The sequence below is a fragment of the Triticum aestivum genome, chromosome 2A (assembly GCF_018294505.1).
Source record: "Triticum aestivum cultivar Chinese Spring chromosome 2A, IWGSC CS RefSeq v2.1, whole genome shotgun sequence".
NCBI lineage: Eukaryota > Viridiplantae > Streptophyta > Magnoliopsida > Poales > Poaceae > Triticum > Triticum aestivum.
Window position 1 is genome coordinate 8,047,781 of NC_057797.1, and position 18,731 is coordinate 8,066,511.

At 45.4% G+C, this 18,731-nt stretch overlaps 1 protein-coding gene across 1 annotated transcript; it reads left to right on the top strand.

The window, feature by feature from the left end:
* The first annotated feature begins 5,530 nt into the window (after window positions 1–5,530).
* Window positions 5,531–6,704, top strand: LOC123184206 (cytosolic sulfotransferase 5-like). Its single transcript, XM_044596364.1, has one exon. It carries the CDS (start codon window positions 5,539–5,541, stop codon window positions 6,619–6,621), a length of 1,083 nt encoding a protein of 360 aa, XP_044452299.1. The 5' UTR covers window positions 5,531–5,538; the 3' UTR covers window positions 6,622–6,704.
* The last annotated feature ends 12,027 nt before the right edge of the window (window positions 6,705–18,731 follow it).

The following is an 18,731-nucleotide window of genomic DNA, read 5'->3' on the forward strand; positions in this document are numbered from 1 at the left end:
TGGTGAGGGTGGTGCTTCCTTTCGGTGCCAATCCATACACCTTCTGTGTCGGCCGGTGCTCTCCGTGGGGCGCGGTGCTTTAGCTTTCAATATTTGCTGCAGAAGGAATCCAGAGCTAGGCGCGTCCTTTGTAAAGCATTGTACCTTTCAAGGATGTCGCTTTGGTTTCGGATATACATTGTATATATTATTTTTCTGCCTACGTTTGCAGAAACTACATGGATTGTGAAGGTAGCATGTATTTTTACATAAGAACAAAGTAACCAAAGGCAGCCTACCAAACACTAACCTACTGCATTTTGGCAATGTTGCCAGCAGCACGATTCCGGGTTGCCACCCTACTCTCACACATATCCATCATTCTAACAACATCCCAGATATATACGGCATCTTGGACTATGAGGACTGATTCCATATTACGTAAGTATCCAAGTTTTAAAGGAGGCTGTTTCCACTTAGGGATAGTGCTTCTTCCATGATACCAACATTATTATCTTTGAATCCTCCGTCTAGTAGTAGATCATGCTCTCCCTCCTCCTTCTCGATGGTGCCGAGGTGGTACTCGTGCATCACACACTTGTTCTTCTCCCACTTGTCACCAGACCCGATGTAGAGCACAAGGAGCTTCCTTCGGCCAATCAGTTGGCCGTTGGCTTTCAGTGAAGGGCTATTCCGCTCTTGTTCCACACTATGTTTACGTTATATTCTACTAGCAAAAGAGTCCGTGCGTTGCAATGGGAGAGAAAACATAACACACGCTCTTAACACAACACTCAAGACCACAATAGGTCCATCTCCTTTATTTTTGCGAGGCATCATATTTGTATTGCCGCTTATCCTCCTTCTCACCCTCGCCGGCATGGCCTCGGTGTTCAGACAAAACAACAAAAAACGTGTGTTAAATATGGTTAATCCTAAGGCGTCTCTCTCTCCCTCTCTCTCTCTCTCTCTCACTTTCTCTCACTCTCGCGAGAAGAAATATGTTGTTTTCCCCTGTGACATTTTTCAGAGGTATGCATGTGTAGTTATCGATGTTTTGTTTCCCATATATGGTTATAGTGGGATGTTTATTTGCGATCGCCACCGGTATGAAAAAAATGGATCTTGTGCTATAAATTATAAGTTTGCTTCCATAACAATATTTTAAAAATATTTAACAGGTAAAATTAACATCTTATTTAGATTCCACACATTTTTCTAATAAAATTTAATATATAATATATTAAAATCAAAGTTATGGTTTAAAAGATACAGATAATTTAGAAAATCATTTGGTTTGACTCAAATATATTTTAAAATAATATTTAAAAATACTTAACAGGTAAAAATAATCTCATATTCATATTCTACATATTTTTCAATCAAATTTCATATATAACATGTTCAAATCGGAGTTACGATTTAAAAGATATGGATGATTTTAAAAAAAATTGTTTAACTTAAATATGATCCGCGGATGAATTACATAAAACATCAGGAGGGGTTTCGAAAAATGTAAAATAACGGTTCGGGTGTGACTTAAACCGGACGGCGGGTTGATTTCATGAAAAGACAGAGACTTTTCTAACAAATGCCATGACGGACGAAAGAAACCCAATTTGCTTTATTATTACGTAAAGATTTGCATCTTGTGGCGCTTCATCGTTCCAATGTTGTACGCCATAGATGGACGGAAGAAGAATTGCTTCTACACGTCGTCCATTGTCACACATGCTCAAGCGATTATCGGATGCAGTAACTGGCCGTCATTTTGTTATACTTCAGTGTTCTTTTCAATTTAACAAATCAAAAGATATGACGTATCAAATATCCAAACCAATCTCATGTCTGCACAAGTATACAGTCCAACAAATATAGCAAGTATGGTTCAGATAATATTCTTGTAGCTAGCTAAGAACGAAGCAATGTCGATGTGTGTAGCATATGACTTCCTTGTCGTCAATGGTGAGTATGAAATGATCAATCAGAGTGCGAGACCTCGCACCTTTCTCCCTTACTTGGGCCTCTAGGTGTTCCATCAGCTCCTTGTATGTGGGATCAAAACCAGAGCCTGACGGCAGTAACTACCAAAACTTCTAGACTACACATCAGTCACTTCCATTATAAATGCACACAACGTATCAAATCCGTTCTTGGTGGCAAGATAGTGTAACTGGTGCCTCAAATCTGAAATACAAATACAAAATCTAACCTTCAGCCGGCTGATGCACGCACAACATCCGCCACGTGCGTAGCTGTCTGATTGATTTTGATTGAGAGCTCGCACTGCAGACAATTCCCATGCAGCTAGTTTTTTTGTGCAACAAGGTTCTTGTTTCAGAAGCTTTTTGCAACGGAGATCTTGTTTCAGAAAGAAAAAAGTGTTTGGTGGTGAAGTTTTTCTTTCGGTAACAGGGTCTAGTTTCAGAAAGTTTCTGCAACAGAGGTCTTGTTTCAGAAAGAAGAAAAATGGTTCGACGATGAATATTTTCTCTTCATCAATAGGGGTATTGTTTTATAAACATAGCCCCGGTTGCAGAAAGCGCATAATGAGCGCCCCGCGTTAGAGCGTATGAGGGCAAGCATTACAACACGTCACATGTTTCAGAAACATAGCTTTGGTTGCACAAATCGTCAGAGGAGTGCCTGGCATGAGAGCTCGTCGTTGTCGTGCTGGAGTAGAGGCAGCTGCTAGGGGTCCTGGTTCGGAGGAGGCACGACAACTCCGGGAGCCGGCGACGCTCCATGGCCGAGGCACTCGGGCCATGGCGGGGCAGTGGTGCTGTCCCAGTGGACCTTTGCAACAAGGTCCTTGTTGCAAATCCATGCACGCAACAAGCTAGCTGTAGCAAAGGCCCCCAGTTGGCTGGGACGGTAGATCGGACGGTTGTTTCGGGTGACATTCGACGGTTGCCGAGACGACTGATCTTATCGGTTTATCACCCGACGGACGCATAGCATTGCCCCTAATAATCTGATCAAAATTTTTAAAGTTTGACTTTTCACATAAATTATTGGAAAAGATTTTCATCAGCCGGCCGATTTACAGCGCCTCGTCCGCTGCCTGAGGTGCAAACCAGGCTTCACATGTGGGGCCAATCGCTGTTCCTTCTTATCATATTCGCCAACGACTGAGTGCCATTCATTTTCCTTTTTCGTCGTTCATCTTCTGCAATATGCTTTCTGTTGCAAAAACAATCTACAGTATGACCTCTGTTGCAAAAACAATCTACAGAAAAAATCTATAGAAGTTTTCGCGACATGATCTTTTTTGCAAAATTTTTTGCAATATAATCTTTCTGGTAAAAACTTCTACAGATGTTTCCGCAACATGATCTTGTTGAAAAAAATATTCGGCAACATAAACTCTATTCCAAAAAAATTCTACAGACGTTTCCGCAACATGATCTCAGTTGCAAAAAGTTCTGCAACATAATCTATGTTGCAAAAGTTAGGATGCCCGTCACTGCTTGATGACGCAAATCTAGCGGCTAGCGACCGGGCCGATCTTTTAGATAAATCAGCCAGCAGACGCGTAGCCCGTCCTATAAATATACGCACTACATTATGAAACAAAGGGAGTATCATGCTTTGTTAAATATTCCTACTCCCTTTGTAACTTAAGATATTCTTTGACACTCTCATCATGGACTCTAAAAATGTCTTATAAAAAGTTACAGATGGAGTACCACTGTAAATTAATATAAGACTGTTCTTGAAAATAATTTGAACTAAAACCACGCCACTTATTATTGAATGAGGGAGTAGTACCGCTAACAATTTACAGAAAAGTTGAAGCGGTGTTCAAGTAGACTACTCCAGTTGTTTTCAACTGTTGGTAAAATCAACAACAATTGCACCAAATTAATCTACTAACAAACCATGCCTCCGACATTGCACAAGGATTGGCTAATAATTGCTAAGACCACTGGAGACAGAACAAAGAATATTTCCAGCTCTCTGCTTGAAAGTAAAGATTTTCTGCAAAAAGACAAACATGATATAATCTCCTAGTCGATGAGACCGGCGTTCTAGTGACCGGCTTCATGGCCCACGGAATTTTTAAACAAGCAAAATTCGAACCTTTTGATTTCAAAATAATCTAAAAAAGATGCAAGTTTACAAGGATGAAATGTATAGATATAAGTTAATATTACAACCCAAAGTCTAAAGTACAACCCTGAACTACAAAACTGTCTAATTTACAATCCCGAACTTTCAAAACTGGACAAAAACAACCCTCGGTTGGTTTTTGGCTGATTTTGACTGGTTTTGACAACTCAACCTCCTAGTCAATGCCAAGTCAATTTTGGGTAATTTTTGGCTAAAAAATGAAAAAAATCTCAAAAATCTACACAACCATTATATTCAATCTAGGAAAGTCTAAAAAATTTCCTAGTATAATAATAACTAGAGCAAAAAATCAAATTCGGATCCCTTTTGTTTCAAATTTTGGCCAAGAAAAAGTTAACAGAAAAGCAATTGAAAAAATTCTCAAGAGTGCACAGTACCCTTAGATTCAATATGTGGAAGTTTCACGAAGTTTTGACCACTGGATAAAAAATAGAAGAAATTTTTAAATTCAGGAGATGGTGACATGGCGTACGACTTGGCACTGAATAGGCTGTTGACCGGTAAAAACCGGTCAAAATCAGTCAAAAAGGAACCCAGGGTTGTTTTTTGATTGGTTTTGAAAGTCGAGTGTTGTATATTAGACGGTTCCGTAGAGGGTTGTGTTTTTTAGACCTCGGAGGTAGTTCGACGTTGTAATATGGACTTATCTCAAATGTATATGTGTGTAAAAATTTAGGATGAAATACCTTCAAATGTGATCTGTACAAAAATACAAATTCATGGACTTTGAGGATGAATAGTATCATCTGCCAAGAAGCCCTAGAATTTTTTTTCTGCACAGCCCTCATTTCAATGTATTTCATCCTGAAAATTTACACACATGTATAGTAGCATCCATGTATATCTGTATCTTCTTCAGAATGTTTTGAAACGTAGAAATAAGAATTTTAATGGATTTTGAAAACTACAAATGTAGGCCTCCATGGAGCTCGGCCTCCAAAAGCAAATTTTGACTAGTCGATGCCCTTAGATAGCAGATATGATGTTGACGTGCCAGAATTATTGGTACAAGCCATATGTTGCAATCATTCAAACAATTATTTAACATTAAAGTCTAACAACCATATTTCATGATAATGCAAACAGTAATTTTTTAATGCAAATAGTAATGTTTGTCGAATCTCTCATACCTGATGGGTTGCAGCCAGTGTGTCACACCACAAGTACAGTCCTGCCAAGAGTAGTACCGCCTCTGTTTCTAAATATGAGACGTTTTAGATATTTCAATGTGGACTATATATGGATATATATATATATATATATATATATATATATATATATATATATATAAACGCATTTTAGAGTGTATATTAATTCATTTTGCTCCGTTTGTAGTCTATATTGGAATCTCTAAAAAGTTTATATTTAGAAACGGAGAGGGTATGTGTCACACATTGGTTCCCCTTCTATTATAAGATGTGATGTATGTGTCTGCAAAGAACTATCAACCATATCGTACACCTCTCCCACCTTTACCACACAATCTGCCTCACAATGTCTTCTTCCTCCTTGCGCACGCTGCAAGAAAGCGGTGCCAAAATCAACCAGGAGCTCTACCAGAAGTTCACCAACGTGGTGTCCTCCTTGCCGTGCTCCCCGGCTCTCACCAGGCACCCGCTCTACCGCCATGACAATGGCTGGTATGCCGCCCTGGCGCCAATGGTCTCCACAATGGTCGCGGACGCATGCTTCTCGGCGCGTCCCTCGGACATCGTCATTGCCACAATGCCGAAGTCCGGCACAACGTGGATAAAAGCAATGCTTTACTCCACGGTGCACAGAAGAGAGCACCCCGCAGACGGCCCCGACCACCCGCTCAACTCACTCGGCCCACATGAGTGCGTCAAGCTCCTGGAGTACCAGCTCTACATACGGAACAGGATCCCGAACCTCGACGGGCTTCCTGACCCTAGGCTCTTCGCTGCGCATGCCCCGTTGGTGTCGCTGCCGAGGTCTGTCATGAGGATGGGCTGCAAAATCGTGTACGTGTGCCGTGACCCCAAGGACGCCTTGATCTCACACTGGAACTTCGTGAACAAGTTCAGGGCCAGGGACGGGTTGGAGGCGCTCTCGGTCGAGACCGCCGCCGATTTTTTCTGTGATGGTGTGACGTTGTTCGGGCCGTACTGGGATCATGTCCTCGGGTACTGGCGGGCTCATCAGGTGCACCCTCAGAAGGTTCTCTTCTTCAGGTACGAAGAGATGATTGGGGACCCTGCGGCACATGTGCGGAAGCTGGCGCAATTCGATGGCCGCCCGTTCTGCATGGAGGAGGAAGAGGCTGGCGCGGTAGAAGCCATCGTAAGGTTGTGCTCGTTTGAGCACATGACTGGGCTCGACGTGGCCAAGCATGGCGTGACAGAGCTCGTTGTCAGCATGGCGGAGAATAGTTGGTTCTTCCGGCGTGGCCAGGTCGGGGACTGGGAGAACTATCTGTCGCGAGAGACGGCAAGGAGGATCGACGCCATTACCGAGGCCAGGTTCAAGGGTTCTGGCCTCCGTGTATAGCCGGTCATGGTGTAATATTGTTACTCAATCATTGTGCGTTGTGCTAGATATGTAACATGGAATAGTTATGCATGTGAATTCAATGAGGGACTGGGATTGTACGTTTTGTGTGCATAGGTGTGTTGTATGTGGCTGTTTCCTTCTGTATTGGTGTTTTTCTATCTCCGTATGTATTGGTATTTTTCTATCTAAATAAATAGCAGAAACATACTTGATCGTCTACCAGCGCTCCACTTGGAAATATCTAGTAAGTGATATATGATATCAGTAGTTCAGTACACACAACTAGGCATGCATGACCAAAACACACACGCCAATCCTTCAAACTTACATCGTGTTGCTCTCGCTATCTATACACGGAGACTGGAACCTCTGAAAACCTGGACTCAATGATGGCATCTATCCTCTCCGCCATCTCCGCCGATAGATCATAGATGGGTCTCCCAGTCGCTGAGTTCACCATGCCGGAACAACCAACTGTTATCTTACTCGTCGAACACGAGTATTGGTTACTTTATCGGTGGTTCTGCTTTTATCATCATGAGTATGTCTTTAGATGTCATGGTATGGAATGTAAGGAGGCTCAATAACCCTGCTCGGAGGAACGCGGTTAAGCTTTTCGTGCAATCTCTCAATGTATCCCTAGTTTGCTTTCAAGAGTCCAAGTTGGCACTGGTGAATGACACTGTGGTTCGGGAAACTCTAGGGCCTGCCTTTGATGGTTTTGATTTCCTGCCGGCTGAAGGAACACGTGGTGGCATATTGTTGGCTTGGAAGTCTGATATACTGCGGGTGACTAACATCCAGAAAGAGGAGTTCATGATATCGGCACAAGTTCTTTCTCTAGCAGAGGGCTGCAGGAAGACACAGACAAAGCAAGATTCCTTAAGGCAATTGTGCAGTTTGGAGACCGCGTGAGCCTGCCGTGGATCCTGAATGGAGATTTCAACATTGTGTGCAACCCAGAGGAGCGCAGCACTGGGAGAGTGAACAGGAGGCTGATGAATAAGCTTCGGCACACGATCAACAGGTTGGGGCTCCACGGCATGCCTCTGATTGGGCGTTGCTTCTCTTGGTGCAATCAACAGGAGAACACCATCTTGGCAAGGCTGGACCATGTGCTCTTCAACAATGCATGGGAGGACTTGTACCCCATCAGTGATTTGCTTCCGCTTAGCTCCAGTATCTCAGATCACACCCCTCTGCTGCTCACCTGTTCGTCCATACGAGCAAGGGCTTTTTGGTTTCGCTTTGAGAATTATTGGTGCAAGCTGCCTGGCTTTTTGGATGTGGTGAAAGACGCCTGGGCTCCAGAGGTTCCGGGGAGTGACCCCATGAAAATCCTCAACACTAAACTTCACAGAACTGCAAAAGCCCTACGCAGCTGGGGTCAAAGGAGCATGAGCCAACTGACGCTTCAGTTCCAGGTGGCCAGCGAGGTGATCTTACGCCTTGACAGCGGGCAAGAAAGATGTCCTCTTTCCAGTGAGGAAAAGAAGATGCGTGCCTTTCTCAGGGGGAAGTGCCTGGCGTTCGCATCCCTCGAGCGGGTGCGGCTGCGGCAGAGAGCCAGGGTTCGGGATCTTCGGGAAGGGGATGCCAACTCCAGATACTTTCATATGAAGGCCAATGGGCGACGTCGGAAACACCTCATACCGTATCTCAAACATGGGGATAGAACAGCTACTGCCATGGAAGACAAATTGAGTATGGCCAGCGAGTTCTTTTGCAAGCTGATGGGCGCACCGGATCAGAACCTTAGGAGAGCCTGCCTGCGCCTGGAAGAATTGGGCTTGAGGATGCTGTCACCAGAGATGGCCGACAGGCTTGAATCGGAGTTCACGATCGATGAGGTGAAGCGTGTGGTCATGGACATGCCCCCTGACAGGGCACTAGGGCCGGACGGTTTTTCAGGGCTCTTCTTCAAATCATGCTGGGACGTCATAGCCACGGATCTGATGGCGGTAATGAAGGCTCTGCACGACGGCCGCTTCTACTCCTTTGGAGGTCTTAACACCTCGATACTCACCCTCCTGCCCAAGAAAGCCAACTCACTGGAGATCGGTGACTTTAGACCCATCAACCTGATACACGGGGTAGCCAAGAAATTTGCTAAGGTCCTCGCTACCCGTCTGGCTCCGCTTCTGCCAATCTAATTTCGAAAGCTCAGAGTGCTTTTGTGACTAGCCGCAATATCCACGAGAACTTCAAGTTTGTGAGGAACAAAGCTAGGTGGCTGCACAGACAGCAATGCTCCTCGGTGCTAATGAAAATTGACATATCCAAGGCGTTTGATACTCTATCTTGGGAATTTCTTCTGGAGGTGCTGTCTGCTCGGGGATTCGGTCGGAGGTGGCGTTCCTGGATTTGCGGGCTGCTATCCACTGCCTCCACCTCCGTCCTTATCAATGGAGAGCTTGCCCCCCCCCCTTCGCCATCGGCCAAGGCGTCCGCCAGGGCGACCCCGTTTCCCCGGCCTTATTCATTCTGGCTATGGACGCCCTTCACGGCATGTTGGAATGGGCAAGGCAGCGCCATCTTCTCTCCGATCTTGGCTGCGACAGAGAGGTGCCGCGTGCATCTGTTTTTGCCGATGACGCGGTTCTGTTCTTCAAGCCAGAGCGTAACGATCTCCTGCTTATATCAACCCTTATGCAGCTCTTTGGGGAGGCGTCGGGGCTTCGGATCAATATGCACAAGAGCACCATCACTTGCATACGATGTGATGAGGTGCAGGCTGCAGAGATAGCTGAACACTTCCAGTGCAGGCAACAGGCCTTTCCTATCTTATATCTCGGTATACCTCTATCGATATACAGGCTCAAGCGGCACGAGTTGGTGCCCTTGGTTGATAAGCTCTCGAACAAGATGAAGGGCTGGAAACCGAAGATGTTGGCAGTTGCAGGCCGGCTCACGCTCACCTCTTCGGTCCTCATGGCACTGCCCATGCACATCATGGCAGCGCTCCCGCTGCCGGCCTGGGCTATCAAGACTATCAACCGCCGCTGCCGTGGATTTATTTGGAAGGGGGAGGAGGAGACTAGTGGTGGCCATTGCCTTATGCCTTGGAGCAGGGTGTGCATGCCGCGAGAGCTCGGAGGTTTGGGTGTTTTAAATATCAAATGGTTTGGGTTCGCGCTGCGCTGCAGATGGCCTTGGTTACGTTGGAGTGCAGAGGAGCGGCCGTGGCATGGCCTGCCTGATACTACGGAGAAGGAGGTCCACGCAATCTTCAATGCAGTCTGCCGCATCACGCTCGGGTCAGGAGAGGTAGCCAAGTTCTGGACTGATAAGTGGTTGGATACCGGCTGCTCAATTGCTCAAACAGCACCGCAACTCTACTCCTTTATCAAGGACTGGGGGAGATCTGTCAAGGAGGCGCTGACCGGGCAGGCTTGGGTACATGACATTGCTGGTGGGCTCTCCCTCCCTGCCATTGCTCAGTACCTCTCGGTCTGGGATATTGCACACGCCACTGTGTTAAATCCTGAGGCGAGAGACACGCCGCGATGGCTCCTGATGGAAAATCAGCAGTTCTCTGTCCAAAGTGCATACCGCCTGTTCTTTTTGGGCAACGTTCGCTTCGACTGTTACAAGCCTATTTGGAAATCCAAGCCCCCCCCCCCCCCGCGGCAAATTCTTCATGTGGCTCGTGGTGCACCATCGTTGCCTTACGGCGGACAATCTGCAGAAAAGGAATTGGCCTTCCAACGGAGTATGCCCCTTGTGTCTTCAAGCGCCGGAAGACTGCACCCACTTGTTTCTCCACTGCCGTTTTACACAACAAGTTTGGGCGCGCTTCAGATCTTGGACCGGCGCCGATTTCCTTATCCCCGATAACACCTTTGCCTCCACTCGGGAGTGGTGGTTGCAGACTAGTGCTCTCATTCCCAAGCACATCCGAAGGAATTTTGACATGGTGGTGCTCTTGATGCATTGGAGGATATGGAAAGAGAGAAACTCCAGGACTAGGTGGCAGCTTCGCCGTCCGGCGTTCTGGAGCGGATAGTAGAAGATGTGGCCATGTGGAGGGCCGCCGGATGCACCGTTGATCTGCCAACATAGTTGTTGTGGGGGTGTTCATGTTTTGCAAGACCGGCCCTCACCTGGGTGGTCCGAGATCGTTGCTGTAGCGGGGGCACCTCTGTTTTTTGGAGGCCGACCCTTGGCAGGGCTGTTTGTAAACTCTGGGTTCAGTCTAAGTTTCCTAGACTGTCCTTGCTGTACTCTCTTTTCTATCTAATAAAGTTCGGCCAATGGCCTTTTGAGGTTATGGCTCCCTCCAGCCGCTCCGGCCGCGGCGGCCACTCGCCCCAGCCACTGCCCATCCCCGGGGCGGCCGCTCCTCACCATGCCCCTCCCTGTCTCTCCCCGGGATCCCGGGTCGCCACCGGCCAGCCTTCAATGCATCTCCCCCGCGGGATTGGATCTATCCACCGGTCCGTCCGAGGTGCCTGCCACGCCCCTTTCCCCTGCTGCACGGGTGCAGGAAACACCGCAGCAAATCCTGTGGCGGGATGCTGACTCGAGGGCGCGTCCTCGCTCGCTCGGACCAGAAGGCCACGTCTGCACCCCCCCTATTCCAGCAGCCCCGCCTTCGATTCATCATAGTGGCCCCGTCCCCATTGCCAGATCTGGCCACCGACGACATTCAAGAGGCCTCTGACCACATTCAAGGGGGCTAGGAGGTGCACCTTTCCCGCAAGAGCAAGAGGGAAATCCGGGCTGCTGCGGTCCGAGCATCGCCCCGCCGCGGGCCTGCCTCCGAACCGCGGTCCGGCCGTGGCTTCCCCCCGGGGCATGAGGCCTTCCTCAGCAGATTTAAGGGCCTCTGCTTCCGGTGCCTGAGCACCCGCCATCACCGTTTAGACTACCATGATCCGCTCCACTGCATCATCTGTAGAAGGCCCGGCCACTACTGCTGGGAGTGCCCTTAAAACCAGCGGAACTGGAGAGGGGATGGGTCGGTGCACGATCGCCTGGGCAAGGCCGGTGCGGTCCGCCCCGTTCGCGAGCGCCTCGTCTCCCCCGACCGCTCCAACGCGCAGCGCATGGCTTCCGACGACCCCCTGCTTCGACCACGGGCGCCTGCCTCGTTCGAGCCACAAGGTGATCGCGTCCACGCCGGCCTTGGAGCAACAGGTCTTCCTCCTGCAGCAACACATGGTGGTGGTGACCGACGTCAGCAAGATCCACGCCGGCAGCCGAGCGGTGGAGAAGGAGTTCCAGATACCGGCGCACCTCCTCCGCGTCACCGGCCATGCCCCGGAGGACTTCTTCATCCACTTCAACCTGCCCGCCCACAAGGACCTCGTCGTGTGCCGGGGCACGATCACAGTGGACGTCGTCCAGTTCCTCCTGGAGCCATGGAGGGGGGACACGCACGCCGTGCATGACACCTGGATGCTGCATGTGTGCATTGTCCTCTTGAAGCTGTCCATGCACCTCTGGACCCTGGAGGGGGCAGCCGACACGCTCGGCGACAAGGTCATCATCGACCACCTCGATAGCCGCACCTTCGAGCGGGCGGACACGAAGACGTTCGCCGTTTAGGTGTGGGTGTGGCAGCTGCACCACATCGCCACCAGCCAGACGTTTTGGAAGCACGCCTGGGGAGCGGGGAGGGTGGAAGAGATGCACGGCTTCTCCCCGCCAAGCAGCGCCGTCGCGCCGCCGCATGGGTCTCCATCTCCCAAACTTATTCTAGAGAAGATGTCTTGAGGAATATAATGAAGGAACTATTCAAAGATAAAGTCAGTGGTCCATCAAACATTGCAGCGATGGACATCACAAGCCTTGAAGAGACATTAAAGAGATATCTAGAACAAATGAAGTATTTGATCATATTAGATGATGTTTGGACTCCAGATGCATTTGATGACTTGTCTAAGACACTTGTTTGTAATGGTAAGGGTAGCAGATTGGTAATCACAACAGGGCAAGGTGATGTTTCAAACTATTGGCATACTTATGCAAGATAAATATATTGATTTGCAGTTTATGTACTAGTTATAGCTGCCAATTACACTTGGATATTTTTGGGCCAGAGAACAAATGGTTCAAGCATCTACAGTCCATGTTAGTAGTCTTTTTCCACATGTTGTATTTTATGTTTCTTGGTGCTTACATCATCTAGTTGATTACAATCTGGAACTACTTTTGACCATTAGCTGGCTTTTAAAGTGCATGTAGGTTCACATTTCTCAAGTTATGTTAATTTCCGGAGTGCATGTGCCTTCGTATTGTAGAAGTTAAATTTTCTCCCCTGGTAACTTGGATTCCTGGATCCGCCGCTATACTTGCCTATGCTTTCGGTCGAGAGACGGTTGAGTGCCGCAGGAGGAGACGTGCATGCGTGGATGTCGGCTGCTTTTTTGTTACGATCTGGAAAACAAGCGAGAAAAGGTGGTGGGACGCTCGGGGGAATCACGTACAAGCCAGGGAGGTTGAACCATCACGACAATGGTAGATCCACTTTAATAGTAGAGATACTCCTTATTGGCACTCCATGTGTGCGTGCTTGTGCAGTGCGTGTGTTAGAGCATCTCCAATAGGTGATGTAAAATAGCAGCTCAAAAATTGTTTGATGTAAATTATACATCACCAAAAACGTGATTTTTACATTACGGTAAGTGTCCAACTCTAATAGGTGATGTATTTTAGATTATGTATTAGTCACTCAAACTTCTTCTTCTTGGTTGATCTCCGCATTAACGGCTCCTCTTCCACAGCCGGCGACGGGAAGGGTGCGGCAGCGATGGGAAGGAAGCGGCGGCGACGGGAAGCGGCTGCGGCAACGGGAAGGGTGCGCCAGTGACAGGAAGGTAGGTGCGATGGCAGCAGGAAGGGTGTGGCGGCGGTGGCGGGAAGGGTGCGGCGACAACGGGAAGGAAGGTGCAGTGGCGGCAGGAAGGGTGCACGGCAACGTGAAGTACCTGGAAGTTGGCGGTTACACTTGTGTGCTGCATGCATTTTTTTTGGTCCCTGGTGATGTCAAAATCAGTTATTTATAGTTTAGGCCACCTATTAGAGATGATCTTATGATGTGTATTGTATGATCTTGAGTAGTAAGTTATCACACGTAGTGCTGACATATAAATGTATTGTCTAGTCTTTTCCATTAGGTCGGTCTTTTGATTGCACTGACTAGAGGATGCAGTTCTACATGGTATCAGAGCCAAGAGCTTTTGAGTTCAACATCTGGCTGGCGCAATTAAATTGTAGCCCACTTTCGCTTCATGTTTAGGTCTGGGAGAAGCCGCACGTGAGGCGCAGTGTTGACGTATAAATGTATTGCCTAGTCTTTTCTATCAGATTGGTCTTTTGATTTCATTCGTAACACATCAATCATAAAGTTTTTTTTGTGAGGGACATCAATCATAAAGTTGGTACGTGCATGGTTGGTACGGCATCCTAGCTTGCACACTGTGCGTGGTAGCTAGATACTGTGGGGTGCACCTACCGTAGGTATGTGATCCACTTACCAGAAAAACCCACCATTCCTTTTCCCCAAAGTTTAAGAAAACGACCGGGTGTTTGCCCATTTAACAAGCAAAGTGTCTTCCCGGAAAGGGAAAAAGAAAAGGAAGTATTATTGGACCACTCCAAACCCGTTCTCCTTGTAAGGTGATTTCCATCTTCATGTAAGACCGGGTGTTTGCCCATTTAACATGCACTAAAAGCCTAGCATGCCACAATTGTACAAACCCAATCTCCTTGTAAGGCGAGTTCCATCTCTGAGTATTCGGCGGCAAACAACCACCTGATCAGAGTGCTAATAAAAAACACTTGATAAAATATGTACATTCGGCAAGACCATTCTTAACTGAGTGTAGAAAAAAAAGACACTATGCAAAGACAAGGATTGACACGTGTCCTTGCGGTTGACGATAGGATCACGGGGCGGTCACCTTTGCGATGGATCTGGCTTGCCTGCTCCCTCTCCATGCTCCCATCCGTGCTCCCACTTCATCCTACGGTTGTCTTTTTTCCTTTTTTCTTTCTAATCTAATCATCTACCCCCTGATTTTAAGGGGGTGAGGCCGGGGCTTATTTTGTTCCAATCAAATCAAGCTACGTACGCAGGAGCACGGGTGGGCGCACGTGCGGGGAGCAGGCAAGTCTCGTCCCTTTGCAACTGCCTGACAAATAGCACTCGGCAAAGCATTTTATTTTCTTTTCTTTCCCTTCATTGCTTTCTTCTCTTTTTCTTTTCCTTTCTTTCTTTTCTTATCTTATGTTTTCTTTGTTTATTCTCTATTTTTATTCCTTTCTTCCTTTTCTTTTAGTTTTCTTTTCTTTTATTTTCTTTCTTTCCTTCCTTCTTTTTTTCTTTCTTTCTTGTTCTATTAGGTTTGGAGGCAAAGTGACCGCTGCTTTATCCGTTGGCCTTTCTACACTTATAAATGTGTTGAAAATTCCTATTGGTTGTAGTTAGCCTATGTTTAGGCTTTATGTAAAGAAAGAAAAGGAGTGTCAATCATCAAGGGGATGAGATTTGACAACCAACATAGACCTTAGTGGTTGTTTAATTCTCAAAAATTCGAACGAAGCCTGTAAATCAAGAAACTTGACATGGTGGAATGATTTGGCCTCTAGAGGCTGTGGGAAAAAACAAGAATGCTTGGCAAAAGTTTTCACGTATACGTTCAACAAACTAGACCATTTGCAAGGAATAAACTAAGGTTTCGTTACATAATGGGTCAAGTTTCCATACAAACAGTTGCACTTCATCCGTTGATTTTAAACCATTTTCCACACTCAAGACAAACCATTGCATGTAAGATGTCAACGTTTGCATTTTCCAAGGTCCATTGGATATATTTCAGCCATAAGTCTATTTCTAGATATTTAATGGACATAATTCAAATTTTAGTTACGACTACATGAAATAAGCAAGAAATGGGTTAAAATCTTATTTGTGGTACTTAATCTATGTATTTAGGCCTTATGAAAGGAAATAAAGGTAGCCCTAATCAATAGGGGGGGGGGGGGGGGGCGAGGCGGAGACTCGGGCACCAACATGGGGCATAGTGGTTATTTAATTCTGAAAAAATCAAATGAAGTGAGAACATCATTTTTACATGGAATGGTATCACAATATGACCCCTAGAGGTTGTGATAAAAAGTGGGCATATTTTGAAGAAAAATCTCATGTAGCTGCTCTTACAAGTCAGACCAGCTCACGTGAAGAAACTAGTGTTCACAAGGGAGCCGATCAAGTTTACACGGGAAGTGATTGCTGCTTCATCCATTGACCTTGAATTATTTTCAGACACATCACACACCCTACATGTGACATGTCAAAATTTGTCATTTTCTAGGATCCGTTTTCTATATTTAGGCCATCAAGTGCATTTCTAGGCATTTATTTGATTTAATTACAATTTAATCTACATGTACATGCAATAATTCTCAAAAGTTGGCTAAAAAATCTTATTCGTGATCTTTCAGTGTATGTTTAGAACTTATGTAATCAAATAAGAGGAGTCCTAAGCACTAGGTGGCCGAGACTCGGGCAATAACATGGTTTTTGTTGACATTTTAATATCACAAACTTGACATAGTGTCATGATATGACTGGTAGAGGTTGTGTACAAAATTTTAGGATGTTTCACAAAAGGTGTCGCATAGACTGCTTACACAATAGACCATCTATAAGGAAGAAACTAGCTTTCGAGAAGGAACGGACCATCCATGTGTGGAAAGCGACCATTGTTTCTTCAGTTGGCATTGAAATTTTTTCCACACGCAACATTCGCCATGACATTTGACGTGTCAAAATTTGGCATTTTTCAGAATGGTTTGCTATATTGAAGCCATTAAGTGCATTATTAGGCATTTTATCATTAAAAATGTTAAATCAATTCAAAAATTACAGAAACACCTAAAAATTTATATGTGCCATATTACAAGCAAAAATGCATTGAGCTATGCAAGGTAAAAAAAAGGTATTTGTTCAAGTCATAATAGAAAGAAAAAAAATAGAAAAAACATGTTCGTGGAGTGTTTTATGAAATACACTCGGCAAAACCATTTGTTTCCTGAGTACCTCCAATTTGACACTCGGTAAACCTACTGACCTATCTGTGTGCCTCATTCTAGTTTGTCAACACAAGGCTCCCATGGATGACACTCTGTGGCTGTTGGATGGTCCCAGATGCGACATCCATGCCGTCTACTCTCCTTCTCTCCTTATTCCCTCTTTTCTCTCTTCCTTTCTCACTGTTGGATGGAGATCCATGCAGAAGAGGTTCCCATGGGATAGAAGCCTACCTGGAGGGACCCCACAGTGCCACCACGCATAAGGCCACGTCCCTGCCGCAAGCTCCCCCCGCGTGCGAGCTGAGCAGCTCGGTTCGATTTAAAAATTCAAATAAGATCCAAAATTAATATTTCAGAAAGTCATTTTGTTCCCTCTCATTTAATAGTTAATAAACTACAAAAAGGTTCTCATCGTAGTCAATACTAGATAAGATCAAGTACCACATGGAAATTTTAGTTAATACTTTTTAAATAATTGACGATACAGATTTTAAAATATTAAGATGTTATAGTAATATGTTGCAATGATCTTCTTAAGATGGCTAGAGTAAGATATATTACAGAGCCCGTGTATAGGAGTCAATGCATATGGGTAAAGAAGACCCATAAACTTTAAGGTTGTGGTTGGGTTTACCTTAATAATTTATTTAGTATTTTTTGATGCTAACTAAGGGTTTCATTCATAAGGACATCTTAGTCAACGGAATGTTCTGCATGTTAGCGTATGCCTCACCCACATACAGAACTTCAATGCATGATTATCGGTATAGTAAGCCAATTTCCTAGGGACAATTCCTCAACACCTACCACCACTACTCTACCCTTGCTCTCTCTTAAACGTGGACATTAATTTTTACTAGTAAATCTCAGTAAAGCAAAGGTTTGGAGTACATAGGGATGTATTAGTGGCAAATGGAACCTGAGAGAATATGATTCGTACCTTCAGATCTTCTCGGATATCGACACTACATACTTACCACCTCCATATTGGAAAATGATACGAGATTTTTTTACACTTGGGGATTATCATCTGCTCTAGGCAAATATGGCACAAAACACCTCTAATGGCCTGCAGTAACGGAGCACGCCTCTGATGGGACCTCGAATGTCAGGCATAACCGTGATGGTAATAAGGCACCAGAGAAACAACTCTGGCAAACGTAGACCTCGGAGTACAACTCGAATATATCTGCAAGTGTCGGGGTATCACCTTGATGGCAACAATCTGTCAGATAGAGATTGACGAGTTGCGGAAGTCAGAGCACAACTCTGAGAAAGTAGCATGTGTCGTGGTATCACCCCGACGGCCGTAAATCGTCCAAAAACAACAGTTTTGAAAATTTGGGAAAGGTGGATCATGGCTCTGACAACGTAGCCGATATCAGGGCATCACCCTAATGGTAACCTAATCGTTGGAGTGTCACACCAACGGTGGCATGAGTTCCAGAGCAGAACTCTAGAAGTACCAAGACAATTCTAGAAGCACTTTGAGTTTAGTTCTTGTACAGAAGCACTTTGAGTTTAGTTCTGGTACAGAATATAACTCTCGAGGCATCCCTTCAATGGGCTTTGTCTAGTAACAAAATAAATTCATGTCCTAGGTAGAAATAAAGTCAGATATCACGTAAGCTTACTCGTCACTCACATAACGGTTGCGACTCACCCCGTGCATTTCAAAACCGAACCGAAAAACCATACCGAAAATAAACTGAACCGAATCAATTTTATGATTTTTATGATTTCTGGTTTCGGTATGGTTTGAACTTTTCATATCGATTTGAACTTTGGTTTTTATGGTATATACCAAAAAACCGAACGGTTAACCGAATAAACCGAAGTAAAAATAAATTTATATTTCATCAGATGAACAACCATACAAGTTGTGATTTTTCTTGTACATGAGTCAAATTCACTAATAAGCATGTTAAATTTTCTTGTAACATAGTCATTTTTCTCTTTTTAAAATGCTAAGCACGTCCATAACCATCAACAGATGAATTAATACATGCATATATACTTATATATATAGTCATATACTATTTGTGTAAAATAGTATGTGTTTTGAG

Coding starts and splice junctions, on each gene's coding strand:
- LOC123184206 (XM_044596364.1), top strand. CDS start 5,539: ATGTGTCTGCAAAGAACTATCAACCATATCGTACACCTCTCCCACCTT.